Source organism: Leucoraja erinacea, chromosome 14 (genome assembly GCF_028641065.1).
Source record: "Leucoraja erinacea ecotype New England chromosome 14, Leri_hhj_1, whole genome shotgun sequence".
In the NCBI taxonomy this organism is placed as follows: domain Eukaryota; kingdom Metazoa; phylum Chordata; class Chondrichthyes; order Rajiformes; family Rajidae; genus Leucoraja; species Leucoraja erinaceus.
In genome coordinates, this window is record NC_073390.1 from 45,094,718 (window position 1) to 45,116,940 (window position 22,223).

The 22,223-nt window shown below is 46.1% G+C and overlaps 1 protein-coding gene across 2 annotated transcripts; it reads right to left on the reverse strand.

Moving 5' to 3' along the window:
• Window positions 1-960: 960 nt before the first annotated feature.
• serpini1 (serpin peptidase inhibitor, clade I (neuroserpin), member 1) lies at window positions 961-21,977 on the reverse strand. 2 transcript variants are annotated; one of them, XM_055646323.1, is made up of 9 exons: window positions 21,884-21,977; window positions 17,669-17,942; window positions 13,450-13,680; window positions 11,857-12,051; window positions 10,241-10,445; window positions 9,380-9,477; window positions 5,562-5,648; window positions 5,362-5,451; window positions 961-2,907 (listed from the first exon to the last, which is right to left on the reverse strand). In XM_055646323.1, the coding sequence occupies exons 2-9, from the start codon at window positions 17,919-17,921 to the stop codon at window positions 2,831-2,833; spliced, it is 1,236 nt and encodes a 411-aa protein (XP_055502298.1). In that variant the 5' UTR covers window positions 17,922-17,942; window positions 21,884-21,977; the 3' UTR covers window positions 961-2,830. The 2 variants fall into 2 exon arrangements, with proteins under 2 accessions (XP_055502298.1, XP_055502297.1); XM_055646322.1 differs by having other exon boundaries at window positions 21,880-21,977.
• Window positions 21,978-22,223: the final 246 nt, after the last annotated feature.

Consider the following 22,223-nt stretch of genomic DNA (forward strand, 5'->3'; position numbering starts at 1 on the left):
CCTGCCCCAACCTCTCCCTGTAGCTCATACCCTCGAGTCCTGCCTGTCCCAGGTCGTAGGTACTCGTGGCATCAAGTAGGTTGGGGCATTTTTTCTAGCATGGTGAAAAATGTCCATGAGTAAAAAAGGTTGTGACAGGCAGGCGGTGAAGAAAGCGAATGATATGTTAGTATTCATAGCAAAAGGATGAGTATAAGAGGAGGGAGGTTCTACTCCAGTTGTACAGGGTCTTGGTGAGACCACACTTGGAGTATTGTGTTCAGTTTTGGTCTCCTAATCTGAGGAAAGTAATTCTTGCCATAGAGGGAGTACAGAGAAGGTTCACCAGACTGATTCCTAGGATGGCAAGACTTTCATATGAAGACTGGATAGGCTCGGCTTGTACTCGCTAGAATTTAGAAGACTGAGGGGGGATCTTATAGAAACGTACAAAATTCTTAAGGGGTTGGACAGGCTAGATGCAGGAAGATTATTCCCGATGTTGGAGAAGTCCAGAACAAGGGGTCACAGTTTAAGGATAAGAGGGAAGTCTTTTAGGACCGAGAAGAGAAAATCATTTTTTACACAGAGTGGTGAATCTGTGGAATTCTCTGCCACAGAAGGTAGTTGAGGCCAGTTCATTGGCTATATTTAAGAGGGAGTTAGATGTGGCCCTTGTGGCTAAAGGGATCAGGGGGCATGGAGAGAAGGCAGGTATGGGATACTGAGTTGGATAATCAGCCATGATCATATTGAATGGCGGTGCAGGCTCGAAGGGCCGAATGGCCTACTCCTGCACCTATTTTCTATGTCCCGCTGAGTTACTCCAGCATTGTGTCCAACATCTTTGTAAATCCTCCTTGCATCCTTCCCAGTTTAATTCAAGACAGGCTTTTGTTTTACTGTATCCTTTACGTGCAATAAAATGGATTATTGAATCAGAAGCTTAGATTATTTAGAAATGCATGCAGCCACCACATATTGCTAAGTAAATCAAAGTTTTATTTTAGTGAAGTGAAATTCAGTATGAACTTGGACCCATCGAAGTAACAAAAACAAAGTATTTTCCACAGATCACGCACCAGAAGAACACCGAAATCTGATGAGAATATTACAGTCAATCTATATGGGTGATAACTTCTAAGTTATGAACAACGTAACAAGTTTAAATGCTGTTTTACATCATGAATCACCAGCACCTTGAAGAGCCACTCGGATCATTACATTAGTTGCACATGTGTATCTTGGCGTAACTCAGCTGGTGAGGCAGCATCTATGGAGAGAAGGAATTGAGGGTCTCGACCTGAAACGTTGCCAATTCCTTCTCTCCATAGATGCTGCCTCACCCCCCGAGTTACTCCAGCATTTTGTGTCTACCTCGGATTTACCAGCATCTGCAGTTCTTTCTTAAACATGTGGATCTTGGCTACTGTTGTTGACTTGCACTATCTTAAGACTTCTGACTTATTTCATTGCAACTTAGAGCAATGTAGGAACTCCTGGATTTCTGTGAGGGTGACATAGGAAGGGTCTCGACTCGAAACGTCACCTATTCCTTTACGCCGAGGATGCTGTCTGTCCCGCTGAGTTACTCCACAGTGTTTTGTGTCTGTCTTTTGTAAAGGGCCTGTCCCACTTACAGAATTTTTTTTCGCCGACTGCTGGGACCCGATATAGTCGCAGCAGGTCGCCGAAAATGTTGAAAATCCAGCGGCGATCAGAAAAAGATACGACTCTTTGGGCGACTGCACATGACCATACAGGCGACATGTCGCCCAAAGAGTCGTAACATTTTTTTAACATTTTGAACATTTTTGGCGACCTGCTGCGACTACGATGGGTGCTGGCAGTCGCCGAAAAAAAAACACACAAGTGGGACAGGCACATTAAGGGTCATGTTAGACAAGTCAGATTTTACACATGTGGGAATTCCTGAACCCACCCACTGAAGGGGATTAACCATCTCAGCAGCGTACAGCAGGGTCCAGGGCACTTTCCACGGCTCACGGCATTCTGGGTAAGCAGCGCCACCATTGCCAGCTTGTTTCTGATGTAAACCCGAGTGATGGCACAGTGTTGTGGGAATCACAACCTGCCTTGATTGCACTGGGGGCTGAGTATGGAATTATTTATGCCCGTCCCGCTGAGTTACTGCAGCATTTTGTGATCCATTCCTTCTTGCCAGAGATGCTGCCTGTCCCGCTGAGCTACTCCAGCTATTTGTGTCTATCTGCGGTGTAAACCGGCATCTGCTGCTCCTGCCTACACATTTAGTCTGCTCCACTGCGAAATCTCCTTGGAGAAGTCCTCCTCTCTCCGACAAGATCCTCTCCCTCTGTGTACCGATACTTTGTTTCATATCCTTCATTCATTGTTCTTTATCTCTCTACATCATCGTCTATATCTCTCGTTTCCCTTATCCCTAAACAGTCAGAAGAAGGGTCGCGACCCAAAACGTCACCCATTCCTTCTCTGCAGAGATGCTGCCTGTCCTGCTGAGTTACTCCAGCAGTTTGTGTCTGCTAATATTTACCCATGTGTGAGTTTACACAAGGTGTCATTTGTGTAAGTTGTATAACATTTGTTGGTCTAAATGCCAGGGGATAAATGCGAAAAGGAATGCAAAGGTAATTTCACTTCAATTTTAGAATCATACACTAAAGATGATTTCAGTACATTAATATTAGTGTCATAAATGTGAAACAGTGAGATGAAAGTGACAGTAATACGAATGGCGTTGACTTCATATATTTTCTATGCATTTACTCTACAGAGTACGGAGCTAAAGAGATGACAGTGTGAACATGGAGAGCTGTTAAACCAGATGAATCTTGTGGTGGAATGGCAGCCTCTATAATGCTTCAAAATCGTGACCATTTGGATTAGTATCTTCCGGATGCATGACTCTGCCCATAAATAGGATGGTACCTGTCAGAGTGGGGAGAGATTAAAAATCAATCAATCTTCACACATCTGTGAAATACACTTCTTCAATCAAGATGGCTGTCGGAAGAGAGAGTGTACGCTGGTGCGGTTTAGCTGCCACTGCTCTCTCTTCATATTGTGTTTTTGATTTTGGATCGAATTCTGGCTTTAATTTGTGTATTGGTGATGTCTTTATTATTTATTTTACTCCGATTATATGTTTTTTACTCTTGTTAAATTCTGTAAGGTGTCCTTGAGACTTTTGAAAGGCGCCCATAAATAAAATTTATTATTATTATTATTATTAAACTGAAATAATGCAGTCATTTTGAGTTTTACTTTTGATGTCCGAGGCTCTCAAATTTATTCAAATGTATTATTTTTTAACCATGGACTTTAAGATACAAAAGGTAATTTAATTATTTTAGTTTTGCTGTTATGGTCCTAGAGGTACAGCATAAACAGGCCCTTCGGCCCACTGAGTCCACGCCGACCATTGATCACACGTTCATACTAGTTCTATGTTACCCTTTGACAAGGTTCCACACAAGAGATTAGTGGGCAAAATTAGAGCACATGGTATTGGGGGTAGGGTACTGACATGGATAGAGAACTGGTTGCCAGACATGAAGCAAAGAGTAGGAATTAACTTTCAGAATGGCAGGCAGTGACTAGTCGGTGCTGCAAGGCTCGGTGCTAGAACCCCAGCTATTTACGATTTAGATGAGGGAATTAAATGTGACATCTGCAAGTTTGCGGATGACACAAAGCTGGGTGGCAGTGTGAGCTGAGATGAGGATGCTCTGAGGCTGCAGGGTGACTTGGACAGGTTAGGTGAGTGGGCAGATGCACTATAATGTGGATAAATGTGAGGTTATCCACTTTGGTGGCAAGAACAGGAAGGCAGATTATTATCTGAATGTTGTCAGATAAGGACAAGGGGAGATGCAATGAGACCTGCGTGTTCTTGTACATCAGTCACTGAATGTAAGCATGCAGGTACAGCAGGCAGTGAAGAAAGCTGATGGCCTGTTGGCCTTCACTGCGAGTGGATTTGTGTTTCGGAGCAACGAGGTCCTACTGCAGTTGTACAGGTCCCTGTAGAGACCGCATGTTGTGTGCAATTTTGGTCATGGTCATCTAATTTGAGGCAGGATAATATTGCTATTGAGGGAGTGCAGCGTAGGTTCATCAGGTTAATTCCCAGGATGGCTAGACTGACATATGACAAAAGAATGGGTCGACTGGGCTTGTATTCACTGGAATTTAGAAGGATGAGAGGGTGTCTTATAGAAACATATAAAATTCTTAAAGGACTGGACAGACTAAATGCAGGAAAAATGTTCGCAATGTTGGGGGAAGTCAGTTTAAGAATGAGGGGTAGGCCATTTATAGATGAGGAAAACCTCCTTCACCCAGATAGATTTAGCTCTTAGGGCTAATGGAATCAAGGGATATAGGAAAAAAGCAGGAACAGGGTACTAATTTTAAAATGATCAGACATGATCATATTGAATGGCAGTGCTAGCTCGAATGGCCTACTCCTGCTCTTATTTTCCAGTTTCTATCCCACTTTTTCATTCACTCCCCTCATACTAGGGGGCAATTTTAGAGGGTCAATTAACCTACAAACCCGCACGTCTCTGGAATGTGGTGGGGGAAAAAAGGGAGCACCCGGAGGAAACCCACGCAGCCACACGGAAAACGTGCAAACTCCACACAGACAGCACCCGAGGTCAGGATCAAACCCGGGTTTGCCATATACGATCGGACACCGTTTTATTTATCCCAGACGGAAAGTGGGTCTGCCAACAATCAAACGATACAACGCATTGAAATTGTCATGTGCAACATTATAAAAATAATATGATGAAATAATTAATAATAATGACAATTATTGCACAGCACACACGTAACATCGCACAAACATGAAATTAAATGACTGAGTGGGAAAATCCAGGATGAGGGATGTGCAAAGGGGGGGGAGAGGGGGAGAAGTCAGTCTACCCCACGACAGAAGTAGGGGGTAGACACAAAATGCAGGAGCAACTCAGCGAGTGAGGAAGCGTCATTAAATCCTTGCATGTTTCACCCGCTGAGTTTCTCCAGCATTTTTGTCTACCTCTTTCTTCAACGTGCTCACAGAAGGTGCGTGGCCGTGCCGGCGGTTTGCGCAGGATGCGGTACAGCCAGAGCTCGGCGCTCGGCGCGCCAGATGATTACGGGGGAAAAAAAATCCATCCGGGGGCCGTAAGTTGCCGACTCCTGGTGTAGAACGCGCACGGCCGCGCACCTTCTATGAACGTGTCGAACGCCATTGGGCCACCCTGACTGTAACGAGTTTGCAAAATGTGTACAGTTTACAATTTGTTTTGTTTTTTGTACTTTCCCAGTCAAGGTCGGCAGTCAGAAACGCCGGCAATGCTTTGGACGACGGCTGGAGACGTTCTCTCTTACCTGTCCTCTGGTTTCGGATCAGAAAGAAGAACGGATGGTCGGCGATGACCTGGGGGTTGAGGGTCAACATTCTGCTGACAGCGATCATCTCTGCAAGAGAAAGCCATTCAACCCGAGTTTAGTCTGCTGGCACGTGCACTGAGCTACAGCGAGAAGCATTTGTCCCGCGCTCTAACCAGTCAGCGGAAAGATGGCTTTACCCGAGGCTGCTGCTGCTTCCGAACCCTCCTCGTTCACCTCAATAAAAGACGTGTGAAAAGCCTTAGAAATGTGAAGGTCCTTCTTCCCTGCAGATTGAATGAGAAAACGCAACATTTCATGGAACATAATGTTTTATGATACTTTATTCTCACTTGTATCTACAGTGAAATTACACTGAAGAGTTGTCACAGAGCAGCTTAAAAAGTTACAAAAAGTACTCAAGTAATGTTGGTCCCTTTTTCGTCCCACTCCTCCCCCCAGCTCGTCCCCCTTTGTTCTCAGCGCCCCCCCACGCCGGGTCTATGGGAGACAGAGATGAGGAAGGGCAAGGTGTGAAAACGAGACAAAAAAAAGGGATTAAGTTCAAGGAAAATGTTGAATAGATCATTGTTAGCTGGAAGAAGGTAAGAACAAAGCAAATCTAAAATGTAATAGTCAGACTGGTCAGAGAACTAGGAAGGGGGAGGGAAAGAGAGAGAGTGGGGGAAAGCAATGGTTACTTGAAGTTAGAGAAGTCAATGTTCATACCACTGGGGTGTGAGCTACCCAAGCAAAATATGAGGCGCTGTTCCTCCAATTTGCGCTGGGCCTCACTCTGACTATGGAGGAGGCCCAGGACAGAAAGGCCAGTGTGGGAATGGGAGGGAGAATTAGTTCAAGTTCAAGTTTATTGTCATTTAACCAATTAAGGTGCAGTGAAATATGAATTACCATCCAGCCATACTAACTGAAACGCAATACACACAGCCACATAAAATAAAATGTAAATAAACATCCACCACAGTGGAATAAACATTCCCCACTGTGATGGAAGTTCAGTCATTCCTCCTTTGTTCACCCATGATCGGGGCCTTTGAACCCTCTGCACTGCCTTAAATATATCTGCCTTAAATATATCCACTGACTTGGCCTCCACAGCCTTCTGTGGCAAAGAATTCCACATTCACCACCCTCTGACTAAAGACATTTCGCCTCATCTCCTTCCGAAAAGAATGTCCTTTAATTCTGAATCCTCTGTTCAGATTAGATAGCAGGACAATGAATGTGATTCAACGAGTTGTGGTCACTGGCTGCTCAGACTTTCTATGGAGCAAGACCACCGGCCCTTTACGTGCGTGAGTGAGGGAACATATTTGCCTGGAACATGATTCAGATGGTTGAGCAGTGGTCGTTTAATCCAAATATGACACTCACATGTGTAATCTACCCGATATTTAATGTCAAAACCTCTGTGCAGTGATCTGTAACTCAAATCTGTGTGTGCCAATGGTGGATTACTAGGTATTAAGAGCATTTATTTAGCTTAGAGACTAAAATAAAAACAACAATGGCAGATTGAGGAGTTTAACTCTCAATGACAAAGAAACTCCATTAAATTAACAGGGTGGCCACGCGTGTGCAGCGGTAGAGTTGCTGCCTCACAGCGAATGCAACGGCAGAGACCCGGGTTCCATCCCGACCACGGGCGCTGCCTGTACGCTCTCCCCGTGAACTGCGTGGGTTTTCGCCGAGATTTTCGCTTTCCTCCCACACTCCAAAGACATCAGGGTTTGTAGGTTAATTGGCTTGGTAAATGTATAAATTGTCCCTGGTGGGTGTAGGATAGTGTTGGGGGATCGCTGGTCGGCACGGACCACGTGGGCCGAAAGGGCCTGTTTCCGCGCTGTATCTTTAAACTAAACTAAACCTCTCTGGCCTGGTTGCTCTGACTAATGTGTTGAACAATATCAACACATTATTGTCAATGATCCCAATCTGCGTACAGGCTCCACACCAGCACGCATCATAATCTCCCCACTGCAATTGAATGATACATGCTGAGACTCAGATTCAAACAGCATGGAAACAAGCCCTTCGGCCCAACTTGCCCACAGCGACCCCATCTACACTAATCTCACCTGCCTGCGTTTGGCCCACATTCCTCTAAACCTATCCTATCTAAATGTCCATCTGTCTAAATGCTTCTTAAATATTGCGATGGTCCCTACCTCCTCCAGCTGTTGGTTCCATACATCCACCTCCTTTTGTGTTTACAAAAAAAAAAGTTGCCCCTCGTGTTCTTATTGAATCTTTCCTCCCTCACCTTAAATCAAAGTCCTCTGACTCTCGATTCCCCTCGTCTGGGCAAAAGGCTGTGCATTTACTTGATCTATTCCTTGTGTGATTTTAATGCACCTCTATAGGATCATCCAAATTGAGGAAGGACATTCTTTCTATTGAGGGAGTGCAGCGTAGGTTTACAAGGTTAGTTCCCGGGATGGCGGGACTGTCATATCCTGAGAGAATGGAGCGGCTGGGCTTGTACACTCCAGAGTTTAGAAGGACGAGCGGGAATCTTATTGAAACATATAAGATTATTAAGGGTTTGGACACGCTAGAGGCAGGAAACAAGTTCCCGATGTTGGGGGAGTCCAGAACCAGGGGCCGCAGTTTAAGAATAAAGAGTAAGCCATTTAGAATGGTGATGAGGAAATACTTTTTCTCAGAGAGAGTTGTGAGTCTGTGGAATCATCTGCCTCAGAGGGCGGTGAAGGCCGGTTCTCTGGATACTTTCGAGAGAGAGCTAGATAGGGCTCTTAAAGATAGCGTAGTCGGGGGATATGGGGAGAAGGCAGGAACGCGGTACTGATTGTGGATGATCAGCCACAATCACATTGAATGGCGGTACTGGCTCGAAGGGCTGAATGGCCTTCTCCTGCACCTATTGTCCTCATCCTGCACTCAGTAAAATAAGCTGAGGGAACAAATCCATTTGTATTACAGTATCTTGTCTAAATTAAGCAGTGGTTCACGAGTTATAGGAGAAGAATTAGGCCGTTCGGCCCATCCAGTCTACTCCGCCATTCAATCATGGTTGATCTTTGCTTCCTAATCCCATTTTTCTGCCTGCTCCCCATAATGCAACACCCATTCTAATCAAGAATTTGCTTATCTCTGCCTTAAAAATATCCACTGACTTGGCCTCCACGGCCCTCTGTGGCAATGAGTTCCACAGATTCACTACCTTCTGACTAAAGAAATCCCTCCTCACCTCCTTTCTAAAAGACCGCCTTTAATTCTGAGCCTATGACCTCTGGTCCTAGACTCTCCCACCAGTGGAAACATCCTTTCCACATCCATTCTATCCAGACCTTTCATTATTCTGTAAGTTGCAATGAGGTCCCCCCCTCAACCTTCTAAACACCAGCGAGTAGAGGCCCAGTGTTGTCAAATGCTTATCACATGTTAACCCACTCATTCCTGGGATCATTCTTGTAAACCTCCTCTGGACCCTCTCCAGAGCCAGCACATCCTTCCTCAGATTTGGGGCCCAAATTTGCTCACAGTACTCCAAACACGGCCTGACCATGTGGTTGTATATCTCGACATTGCACTTCGGTAGATACTGTTCACAGTGCTCATCTCCCTATTAAAATCCACTACATCCTCATCCCCAATAGTTCAGTTCAGTTTAGTTTAGTTTATTGTCACATGTACCGAGGTGCAGTGAAAAGCTTTTGTTGCCTGCTAACCAGTCAGCGGAAAGAGTTACAATTGAGCCATCCACAATGTACAGGTACATGATAAGGGAAATAACACTTGGTGCGAGGTAAAGCCAGCAAAGTGCGATCTAGGATCATCCGAGGGTCACCAATGAGGTAGACAGTCGATCAGGGCAGCTCTCTGGTTGTGGTAGGATGGTTCAGTTGCCTGATAACAGCTTCACAATAGTAAAGGTTTAAAAGACACCTACAAATATTTGCTACATTATTTCAAGCCAACATTGTATGCAGGAGTTAACAATGGCAAACCTTAAATGAAGAGATTATTTTCTTACCGGTCATTGCAGAAAGGTCAGCATCGAGACTAAACAATTCTGAGATACCAAGACCAGCCAGCGCCTCCGCCAAATCAATATTCTGCATCACTTTAAATCTAACAACATAGTTCAATACATGGAACAAGTCAAATAATAATTAATTTAAGATGTGTGCTGCATAAAAGCATTACTACGACATATATATTGTATTGTATTGTATATTGTATATCTTTATTGTCATTTCCTGAGTATTCGCATACCCAGAGGAAACAAAAAAACGTTTCTCAACCAGTGTCCATTCAGTGTGCATGAAAAATAAATAGAAATAAAAAATACATGTATCATGAACAAATTTAACACTCTACTAAACATTCAACAGGCGTTCCGACTGGCAGCGGCACAACAGTGGCTCTGCTGCAGTGTGTCCAGGTTGGGGGTTTGTGCGCGATACTTGGCAGGGGGCAAAGTCCATTTAGCAGTCTTATAGCCTGTGGGAAGAAGCCGAGGAGCATCCTGCTGGTTTTGCAGCTAATGCTCCTGTACCTCTTCCCAGATGGCAGGATGGAGAAAATGTCATGCAATGGGTGGTAAGGGTCTTTAATGATGGAGATGGCTCTGCTGATACATCTCTTCCTGTATATGTTCTCGGAGCAGAATTAGGCCAATCAGTGACGCAGCGGTAGAGTTGCTGCCTTACAGTGAATGCAGCGCCGGAGATCCGGGTTCGATCCCGACTAGGTCACGGGGAGAAAGTACAAACTCCGCACAGACAAGCAGCCGCGGTCGGGATCGAACCGGGATCTTTGGCGCCGCGAGGCAGCAACTCTCCCGCTGCGACACCATGCCGCCGCTATCAATAGACAAATACAAATACCTCACCTTGGCATGTATACCTCCACCTTCTGCTTCTTTACAGTGCTTGCCCATTCATCAATGAGCTGGGTTTTAATAAGGGGTTCCAAAGCGGCCAGTTGTACTTCCTGCCTCGGGAGGACGATCATCATACTGATTTTGTCCCCCACATACGGTATTTCCAGGACCTGGTACACACCTCCTGCTTCATTCGACCCATCACTGAACTCGCCTGGTAATGAAAAGTTGCATCGTAAATGACTCGGCAGCTTAGCCTGTCCTTCAGGCAGTGAAATGGGCGTGCGGCACGGCGGCGCAGCGGTAGAGTTGCTGCCAACCCCTATTTTGCGCCATAAGATCCCCTCCCATCTTCTAAATTCTAGAGAGGATAAACAGTATCGAACTCCATACAGACAAGACATCCCAGGAATCAGGATCGAACCCTCTGGGGGTTATAAATTGTTCCCGATTTGTGTGCGGGATAGTACGCTAGTGTCCAGGGATCTGTCTCACCAAGGGCCTGTACCGCGCTGTATCTCTGCTCCTATAAACACATCCTTAAACAGTAACGAAAAGGGACACAGAGTGCTGGAGTAACTCAGCGAGTCAGGCAGTGCCTGTGGAGATCATGGACAGGCGACGTTTCGGGTCAGGGCCCTTCTCCAGACTACCTCTCCATGTTCTCCAGAGATGTTTTGTTCAGTTTGTTTTATTGTCACGTGTACAGAGGTACAGTGAAACGCTTTTGTTGTGTGCTAACCAGTCACCAGAAAGACAATACATGATTACAATCGAGCCATCCATAGTGTACAGAGTAGAGGTTTAAAAGAGTGGAGCGGTTATAGAGTGTGATTTCAGATCTTTTGGGACCTTTACGCAAAGAGTCGCCTGGCTTGAGACGTCATCTTTATTTACTCTGCCTGACCACGGAGGTACTCCAGCACTTTGCGTCCTTTTTTGCAAAACAGCATCTTTTAGTTTTTAAGAAGGAACTGCAGATGCTGGAAAATCGAAGGTACACAAAAATACTGGAGAAACTCAGCGGGTGCAGCAGCATCTATGGAGCGAAGGAAATAAGCAACGTTTCGGGCCGAAACCCTTCTTCAGACTGCTTTTAGTTTTTAGTTTTAGAGATAGAGCGTGGAAAACAGGCCCTTCGGCCCCGCACGCTAACACAATCCTACACACACTGGGGTCAATTTACACTTGTACCAAGCCAATTAACCTGCACGTCTGTGGAGTGTGGGAGGAAACCGAAGATCTCAGAGAAAGCCCACGCGGTCACGGGGAGAAAGTACAAACTCCATATAGACAGCGCCCGCCGTCAGGATCGAAGCCGTATTTCTGGCGCTGCAAGCGGTAGAAGGCGGCAATTCTACCGCTGCGCCACCCTGCAGCCTCAGTTGCAACATTTCAAACGTAAAGTTCATTGTTTGCAGTTCAATAGAGCGTTACAGCACAAGGTTAAATAACGATACGGGTGGGGGGGGGGGGGGGGGGGGGGGGGGGGGGGGGGGGGGGTTTGAAGGAAACAAAGAAGTACTGTTCTCCGTCAAAGCTGAACTATCATTTCCCTTTGACACAGCAGATGGATGGAAAGGTCAGTTATAATTAACGGCAAAAAGAGCCAAACATTTGCTAACCGTAGAAGAAGTCCCCCTGTTGGTACATCATGGGGATCTGGATTTCACTCTCATCGTCTTTGGTAAAAGGGAAAGTGCGTGTGTGCTCTGGTCTGAACTGCGACTTCCAGTTCCCTTTGAAGTAAATTGCATTGACCAGGACCACGTGGGTCAAGACACTGAAGTCTTTCGGTTTTAAAAGGCCTTGTATCTTGTCTGTGTAGATAAGAGAAAATATCAACATCAGTTCATTTTACAGACACACGTGTTGAACAGGCTCAAGATTTGGCCCGACACCCAAACTCATGGGAACTAAACAACAGACAATAGATGCAGGAGCAGGCCATTCGGCCCTTCAAGCCGGCACCACAACATTTAAGTCGCATGAAGTAGCATAATGGGTACATGGGAACTAAGCAACATCAGTAATGTTGAAGTCTGCAGAAGGCTCACAACCATTGTGTCGGAAGGAACTGCAGATGCTGGTTTACACCGAAGATGGACACAAAGCGCCGGAGTAACTTAGCGGGATAGGCAGCATCTCTGGAAAGAAGGTACGGGTGAGGTTTCAGGTCGAGACCCTCCTTCAGTCTGAAGAAGGGTCTCGATCCAAAACGTTACCCGTTCCTTGCTCCAGAGATGCTGCCTGTCCCGCTGAGTTACTCCAGCATTTTGTGTCTACCTTATATAATTTACAGTCATATGCATGGAAACAGGTCCTTCAGCCCAGCTTGCCCACACCAACCAACAAGTCCCATCTACACTCGTCTCACCTATCCTATCTGCATTTGGCCCATATCCCTCTAAACATGTCCTATCCATGTACCTGTCTTCATGTTTCTTAAATGTTGTGGTGCTGTCCTGAAGGGCCGAATGGCCTACTCGTGCACCTATTGTCTGTTGTGATAGTCCCTGCCACAACTAGCTCCTCCGGCAGCTTGGTCCATACACCCACCACCCTCTCTGTGGAAAAGGTCACCCTTTGGGTTCCTAGTAAATCTTCCCCCCTCCCCCTCACCTTAAACCAATGTCCTCTGGTTCTTGATTTCCCTACTCTGCGTAAAACACTCTCCACCATCAGATTTCCGGCACCTCTTTTAATCCGAACAAAAATCACGGGAGTTTCATTCGAAATCCACCCTCCTCCCCCCTCACCTCCGGTAGTCCCCCTGAAAATGTGGTGCCTAGGCCGGGTGAGGAGGCCGATCTCAACCTCATTGGGACTTAGGCGGGCTATCAATGGGTCGACTTTGCCCCCTGAGGCCGGGGCTCTTGAATTGCTACTGGACCGTCCCCGTCCCCTCCTGAGTGTTCCATCCCTGTCCGGGGCAGCCGGAGATGTCCGGGGTGACCCTGGACTGACGGGGCACCGGCTCCAGGCTAGCAGCCAGCGCGGAGAAGAATCGCTAACTCTAATGTCCCGTTAGTCCAGGGCTGTCGGTCAACCCGGGTGGGACAGGCAGAGTTGAGCCGGAGTTAGCGCTTCTTCTCCGCGCTGGGTTTCTTCTACAAAAGCGGCAAGATTCGTGGAATCTACTGCAGTTTGGCAACACCCGTTGTCCCCACAGCTCTGTGATGTCGACCAACATTGTTTCACAACCCGGCGATACTTACCATCGGTTTGATTCTGTATCCACGCGTTGATCTGATCGGCCACTGAAGACGGGCGACTGAAGTCCACCTTTTCCACCCCGCCACCGAAATATCTCTTCAGCATTCGCAGGTAATGGTCACTGAGCTGAAAGCCCGCCTGCACAAACAAGGAGTTGGCAACCTTCATGACGTACTGCTGCCGGTCTGCTCGCATGGCCTGTGACAATTCCCGCAAGAACACAAACTCCCCATCTGCGCAGGACAGAAATGATACTTTTTTAATAAAACAACATAAGGTGGTGAATCTGGGGGATTTCATTGGTGGCCAAGTCAATGGATCAGCCATGAGTTAAGAGAGTCTTATTGTCATGTGTCCCAGATAGGACAATGAAATTCTTGCTTGCTGCAGCACAAGAGAATATTGTAAACATAATATACAGAACAGTTCAGTGGGGCTATAAACTATACTGCCCTACTTTGACAAAAGGAAGCAACTGACAGAAAGGCGTTTTCTTGTAAATGAGAAAAACGTGTTTTTCTTCCAGCTCTCTGTGATGGAATCTCTTAGTTCTCTGGTAGAAATATTTTCAAATTGTACGCAGAGAAGATTTATTTTGTTCACCATTGTGTAGAGTATATCTCAAATCCCCTAAAACAAGCAATAACTCCATTTTGACAACATTGTCAGTTGCTTCCTTTTGTCAAATTAGGGCAGCGTAGACCATTTGATTTGATTTGATTCAATTTATTGTCATTGCACTTTTCAGTGCAACAAAATGGTTTAGCCTGCAGTCATAACATAGAATAAATAACAAACGCTCAACACAGTTTAAAGTCCCAAAGTCATTGTCTCTTCCCTCCTTGCTCTCCCTCTACGCTGAGGCAATCCACGCCTCCGATGTTGTGACCCCGCCGGGTGATGGTAGGTAAGTCCCGCGGCTGAATCAGAACTCCGCAAACGGGCCGGTTCAAACTGCGCGGCCCGGGGCGATCAAAGCTGCCGTCCTCCAGTCCAGCGGGCGCGGTTGTCGTTGCGGGAGCTCCGGAAAATAGAACTCGAGCTCCCGATGATGTGGTCCACTGGCCCGCGGCCGAGCCTCCGAGTCTCCAAAGTCGGGTCGGAAGTTGGGTCGCACCGCAACCACAGCCCCGAAGTCGGCCAGCCTCGCGTTGGTAAGTCCTGGCTCTGCCTCCGCAGCCTCGGGGTCGGTCGCAGTTGGAGGCCGCCAGCTCCGCGATAGGCCTCAGCGCAGACGGACACGGAGACGGGGGATACGACAGGAAAGGTCGCATCCCCTCCCCCGAAGGACGAGTCAAAAAATATGTTACACCCACCCTCCCCCCACACACATACACAGCTAAATAAACCAAATTAAACTGTAAAAAAGGGGCAAAAGAAAACAAAAAACAGAAAAGACAAACGGGCTACAGGCGAGCTGCCATTTCCGGTATATATATACACACACACATAAATAAACAGATAAACTGGCTGTTATAGTTCAGAGTTTAATTCACATTGAATGGTGGCTCTGGCTCGAAGGGCCGAACGGCCTGCTCCTGCACTTATTGTCTATGTGTCTATATTTTTAAGGCACAGATTGACAGATCACCTTTGGAGATGATGTAGAGGAATTTCTCCAATCAGAGGGTGGAGGATCTGTGGGATTCATCGCCACAGAAGGCTGTGGAGGCCAAGTCAGTGGATATTTTTAAGGCAGAGATAGATTCTTGATTAGTACGGGGTGTCAGCGGTTACAGGGAGAAGGCAGAAGAATGGGGTTAGGAGGGAGAGATAGATCAGTCAGATGAGAAAAACATTTTTCACACAGAGAGTGGTGAATCTCTGGAATTCTCTGCCACAGAAGGTGGTTGAGGCCAGTTCATTGGCTATAATTAAGAGGGAGTTAGATGTGGCCCTTGTGGCTAAAGGGATCAGGGGTATGGAGGGAAGGCAGGTACAGGATACTGAGTTGGATGATCAGCCATGATCATATTGAATGGCGGTGCAGGCTCGAAGGGCCGAATGGCCTACTCCTGCACCTATTTTCTATGTTTCTATGATTGAATGACAGAATACACTTGATGGGCCAAATGGCCTAATTCTGTTCCTATAACTTAAGAACATGTACTCCATAATAATGGGGCGGCACAGTTCGCAGAACAGCTGCCTCACAGCGCCAGAGACCCAGGTTTGATTCTGACCTCGGGTGCTGTTGGTGTGGAGTCTGCACGATCTCCGTGGGACTGCGTGGGTTTTATCCGGGTGCTCCGGTTTCCTCCCACATCCAAAAGACGTGCAGGTCTGTAGGTTAATCGTACTCTGTAAATTGCTCTCTAGTGTGTAGGGGGAGTGGATGAGATGGTGGGATAACATAGAACTAGAGTGAACAGGTGATCGACGGTCAGAATGTAATTGATGGGCTGAATGGCCTGTTCCCATGTTGTATTTGTAAACTAAAGAAGGAGCCCGTCCACTTCGTTAACATAGTAACTCTCTAGTAACACGCAGACATTTTGAGTTTTTATTTCCATCATATATTCATCCAAAATATAAACTCCACACAGACAGCACCAGAGATCTCTGCCTCGTACCTGCTGAGCGCGGTGGAGGCCGTTTCTCTGGATGCTTTCAAGAGAGAGCTGGATAGGGCTCTTAAAGATAGCGGAGTTAGGGGATATGGGGAGAACGGGGTACTGATTGGGGATGATCAGCCATGATCACATTGAATAGCGGTGCTGGCTCAAGGGGCCGAATGGCCTACTCCTGCGCCTGTTGTCTATTGTCAAGATCGAACCCAGGTTTCTCACGCTGTGAGGCAGCAGCTCGACCATTTGGGCCATTGCACCATCCCTACATTACTTGTATGTAATAAACTTCATCTACCAGTGTCTGCCTATTCCACCAGCTTGCTTATGCTCGGCTTTAAGAACAGACTCCCACAATGTCCACGCAAAACATGAAGCCTAGATAGTAATCTTATCTGCCTGCACATAATTCATACTCCATTTTCTTCATATCCACGTTGATATCTAAAAGCCTCTTAAGTGCCACTGTTGTGTCCACCAACACCCTTGGATGATTGCATTTGGATAGTCACAGAATCACACAAAAAATAAACAGGACCTTCGGCCCGACTTGCCCATGCCGACCAATGAGCCCCACCAAATTGCATTTGAACAATGAACCACTGACCTGCACTGTTTCTCCAATTCTCCACAAGAAGAGTAGCAAAATGAATACTTGTAAATTTTCGAGCTTCTCATGTCTCAGAACTAACCCTAACAAGATAGAAATTACCCTCAGCAGGTACTATTGCAACATTTAAGAAATGCTTAGACAAGTATGTGGATAGGACAGGTTTAGAGGTTTCGAGTAGTTCAGGACTGCTCTCCGGTTGTTGTAGGATGATTCAGTTGCCTGATAATAGCTGGGAAGAAACTGTCCCTGGATCTGGGAGGTGTGTGCGTTTCACATTTCTATACTGTTTGCTTGATGGGAGAGGGGAGAAGATGTAATGGCCACGGTGGGCGAGACTCGTGCTCGATTATGCTGTTGGCCTTGCACGGGCAGCGTGAGGTGTAAACGGATTCAATGGAAGGGGGTAGACACAAAACGCTGGAGTAACTCAGCGGGACAGGCAGCATCTCTGGAAAGAAGGAATGGGTGCCGTTTCAGATCAAGACCCTTCTTCACACTGATGTCGGGGAAAGGGGGCGGAACAAAGATAGAACGTAGTCGGAGGCAGTGGGACTAGTGGGAGAATGGGGAAGGGGATGGAGAAGTCAATGTTCATACCGCTGGGGTGTAAACTACCCAAGCGAAATAAGAGGTGCTGTTCCTCCGATTTGCATTGGGCCTCTGACAATGGAGGAGGCCCAGGACAGAAAGGTCAGACTGGGAATGGGAAGGGGAGTTAAAGTGCTGAGCCACCGGGAGATCAGGCAGGTTAAGACGGATTGAGCCGAGGTGTTCAGTGAAACGATCGCTGGGCCTGCGCTTGGTCTCGCCGATGTAGAGAAGTTGTCAATGGAACGGGGGGGAGGGGGTTGGCTTTCACGACGGTCTGGCCTGCGTCTGCAATTCGCTGCAATTCCCTTGCGTTCTTGGGCGTTGCTGTCCCCGAACCAGGCTGTGAAACGCCCCGATCGGATACTTTCTACGGGCGCGTCAGCGCAGAAGTCGGCGAGAGTTGTCGGGGGGACGGGACGTGACGCTGAACAGAAAAAATATCAGATTTACCTCTTTGCATGTTATTGGAGCCCATGACATGTTGGATCTGCTGGAGGGTTGTACCAGCAGCTCCGAGCTCAATCATTCCCAAAGCAGTGGCAATACTGAAGGGGGAGTAGAAGATATTCTCCTCTTTCTCCATTGACCTCAAGTGGTGGTAGAGCTTCACTGAGAGGTCGGCGGTGAAGTCACCCTGGATGCCCCCATCGACTGCCACAAGGTTCGCCATCAGGAGGCTCAGCAGTCCCACCCAAGTTGCCATGGCCTCAATTAATTCTCAAACCTACAGGAAACAGACCAGTAGATTAATTGCACAAAGCGAGAACATTATACGAAAATATCATATCCAAACAAAAAGTTATAGAAACATAGAAATTAGGTTCAGGAGTAGGCCATTCGGCCCTTCACCGCCATTCAATATGATCATGGCTGATCATCCAACTCAGTATCCCGTACCTGCCTTCTCTCCATACCCCCTGATCCCCTTAGCCACAAGGGCCACATCTAACTCCCTCTTAAATATAGCCAATGAACTGGCCTCAACTACCCTCAGTGGCAGAGAGTTCCAGAGATTCACCACTCTCTGTGTGAAAAAAGTTCTTCTCATCTCGGTTTTAAAGGATTTCCCCCTTATCCTTAAGCTGTGACCCCTTGTCCTGGACTTCCCCAACATTGGGAACAATCTTCCTGCATCTAGCCTGTCCAACCCCTTAAGAATGTTGTAAGTTTCTATAAGATCCCCTCTCAATCTCCTAAATTCTAGAGAGTATAAACCAAGTCTATCCAGTCTTTCTTCATAAGACAGTCCTGACATCCCAGGAATCAGTCTGGTGAACCGTCTCTGCACTCCCTCTATGGCAATAATGTCTTTCCTCAGATTTGGAGACCAAAACTGTACGCAATACTCCAGGTGTGGTCTCACCAAGACCCTGTACAACTGCAGTAGAACCTCCCTGCTCCTATACTCAAATCCTTTTGCAATGAAAGCTAACATACCATTCGCTTTCTTTACTGCCTGCTGCACCTGCATGCCTACCTTCAATGACTGGTGTACCATGACACCCAGGTCTCGCTGCATCTCCCCCTTTCCCAATCGGCCACCATTTAGATAATAGTCTGCTTTCCCGTTTTTGCCACCAAAATGGATAACCTCACATACATTTCAAGATAGACACAAAATGCTGGAGTAACTCAGCTGGTGAAGCAGCATCTTTAGATTCTGCCTCACCCGCTGAGTTACTCCAGCATTGTGTGTCTACCTTCGATTTTACCAGCATCTGCAGTCCTCTCTTACATATTATATTTCAAGATGATCTTGCTGATTTCCTAAAGCAGCAAATTAAACTAGTCACAGCTAGCTGGACGCAAAAATGCTGGAGTAATTTAGCGGGACAGGCAGCATCTCTAGAGAGAAAGAATGGGTAACATTTCGGGTCGAGATCCATCTTCAGACTAGTCGTTGTACTAGTTTCATTTTCTGTAACTCGTTTTCACCTAGCCCACAATAACACTGAACCACTCCCTTGATCATCGTTACTTTTTCGCATATCTTTCATTCATTTTTACGTGTATCTCTCTCTCTATATCACCGTCGACATCTCTCGTTTTCCCTCTCCCCTGACTCTCAGTTTCTCGACCCAAAACGTCACCCGTTCCTTCTCTCCATGGATGCTGCCTGCCCTGCTGATTTGCTCCAGATTTCTACGTCTATCTTCGGTGTAAGCCAGCGTCTGCAGCTCTTTCTCACTCGTAATATTTCAACATGTTCGCGCTGATCTAGTCAAGCTAAAGCAGTAAACGTCTGGAAATGCAAACCTTCCTTCTCCAGTTACCAAGGAAACGCAGAGTGTGAAATGAAACTTTCTTACAGTCAGCAACGTTTCTTCAAACCGCAGTCGGGTACCATTTTGTAAATCTTTACATGCATGAATTCTATCCAATGACATCATTGTGGCACAACATTCGTCTCACATAAGTTTTGGTCTGAGACGCAGCCATTTTCTTGCATTTTTTCCCCCACAAACAGGGGATGTAGAGTCAAGAGTGTTTAATTGTCCAACGTCCCTGATAGAACCAACGACATTCTTATTTGTAGCAGCACAACAAAATATGTAAACAAAGTACTCTGTAAACATTATAATAAATGAGAAAACAATTTCAGTGTGTGTATATCATACATCCACACACACACACACATATACACACACAATCTTCAAGTCAAATATCTTTCATGTCCACAATATTAAATACCTGTACTGCAATATCCATAAACTCTGCCACCCTTTCATTCTGATCTCTTGTGCAACAACCTCCCTCTTCCTTGACTCTGGTAGACATGACTTCATCTGTCTAGGTCTCGGTGTCTGAAACTCCCTTCTAAATAAGACCCTTCCATTTCTCCATCTTGCATGCTGAAGATCACTTTACAACCCAAATTTCTGACAATACCTTTGGTTACAATATCCTCCCTCATCTCAGTGGAAATTTGTAACCGAATACATATTATCTGCAGTACCTTGGGATTTCTTACTGCTTTATATAAAAGTGCTCTAGCAATCAAAGCCACTGGTTTGGTCAATACCAGCCCCAATTTCTTTATTATAGTTCTCTTGATGGGATATTAATAATATTTTGTTTCTGGTGTACTGAACGCTGCGGAATATCTACCCACTGCCGCTTATCATCTTATGATGTCAAGCATGTAACCTTACTGCCAAGGGAGTGTGACAATTCAAAACTACAGTGCCCACTATAATGTTTGGGACAAAGACCCATCATTTATTTATTTGCTTCTGTACTCCACAACTTGAGATTTGTAATAGAAAAAAAAACATGTGGTTAAAGTACACACTGTCAGATTTTAATAAAGGCCATTTTTATACATTTTAGTTCCACCATGTAGAAATTACAGCTGTGTTTATACATAGTCCCTCCATTTCAGGGCACCATAATGTTTGGGACACACCAATGCCATGTAAATGAAAGTAGTCATGTTTATAATTTTGTTGCATATCTTTTGCATGCAATGACTGCTTGAAGCGGACTTCACCAGTTGCTGGGTGACTTCTCTGGTGATGCTCTGACAGGTCTGTTTTGCACCCATCTTTTGCTTATGCTTGGTTTGGGGGCTAGTCCCCTTCAGTTTTCTCTTCGGCATATAATTGGGGTCAGATCAGGTGATTGACTTGGCCACTCAAGAAGTGACCATTTTTTAGCTTTGAAATTTTCCTTTGTTGCTTTAGCAGTATGTTTGGGATAGGTGGCTTCGCAGGGGTTTGTAATTGCTCAGGTGTGTTTGATTGCCTCCTTAATGCAGGTATCAGAGAGCTCTCAGCACCTAGTCTTTCCTCCAGTCTTTCCATCACCGTGGAAACCTATCCCAAACATACTGCTAAAGCAACAAAGGAAAATTTCAAAGCTAAAAAATGGTCACTTCTTGAGTGGCCAAGTCAATCACCTGATCTGACCCCAATTATATGCTGAAGAGAAAACTGCAGGGGACTAGCCCCCAAAAGAAGCATAAGCTAAAGATGGCTGCAATACAGGCCTGGCAGAGCATCACCAGAGAAGACACCCAGCAACTGGTGAAGTCCATGAATCTCTCTCTCTGCCAAAACTGTAAACGTTAAAAAAGAAGGGGGGAAAACACACACGCGCAGAATCTCAGTCAGACATCTGGAAAAAGATAACCCACTGGGTGATTAATGTCTGATATTAAAAGGTAAAGTCAAATGGAAATGGATACATTTTGTAACATTTCAATATATTGCCTCTTACAATACAAATACAAAAATCAATGGATCTGTAGACGGCTGGATACAGACTGTTCATACCAATAGAAAAATAATTTCTACTTGACCAGGTTACATTTTTTAAGCTTATTCACGGTAGAATAATAAAATTAACTGATAGTCAACAAGGTAACAGACCCTGTGGACACTGTAATGACCACAACTTAAAAAGACTGAGAATTAATAAAGCCTACAAACGCATTCACTCACACACGCACAGATAATGGACAATACGTTGGCTAACCCTCTAATGTTAGACCGCTATACGCTTCAAGCATGCATCAGATATAACTTCTTTGAGGGTTGCAATTTCTAACCCCATTTGCAAGATCCGCTGTTGCATTTCCACAGAGGATGCTAAAATTAATCAAATTGCAAAACGTCCACATCATGAAGACACAATTTAACTGCAAAACCACCCATACTTACTTGCTTGCTACACATAAAATAAACGGTGCAGGAGCCTTGCAGGAACTGTTTTCTGCTGTCACAAAAAAGGCAGAGTTTCTAGACACGGTTATTTTTGCTGGCGCTCGGATGAAGGGAAGCAACAGAGAGAAGGTATCTGCAGCCGCTGCGATAGAACGCAGCCCAGATCCAGCCTTCGTCCCGCCCCCGCCGGCACCTCATTGGACCGCCTTCCCAGCAGCGCGCCTTTCCATTCGCCCAGAGCCACGTCAATCAGGCGGCGGTCTAGCGACGCGGGGGCGGGCGGAGAAGTGGGGAATACAGATCCCAGAGGCCTCGGCGCCGGCGGAAGTGGATGTAGGCGA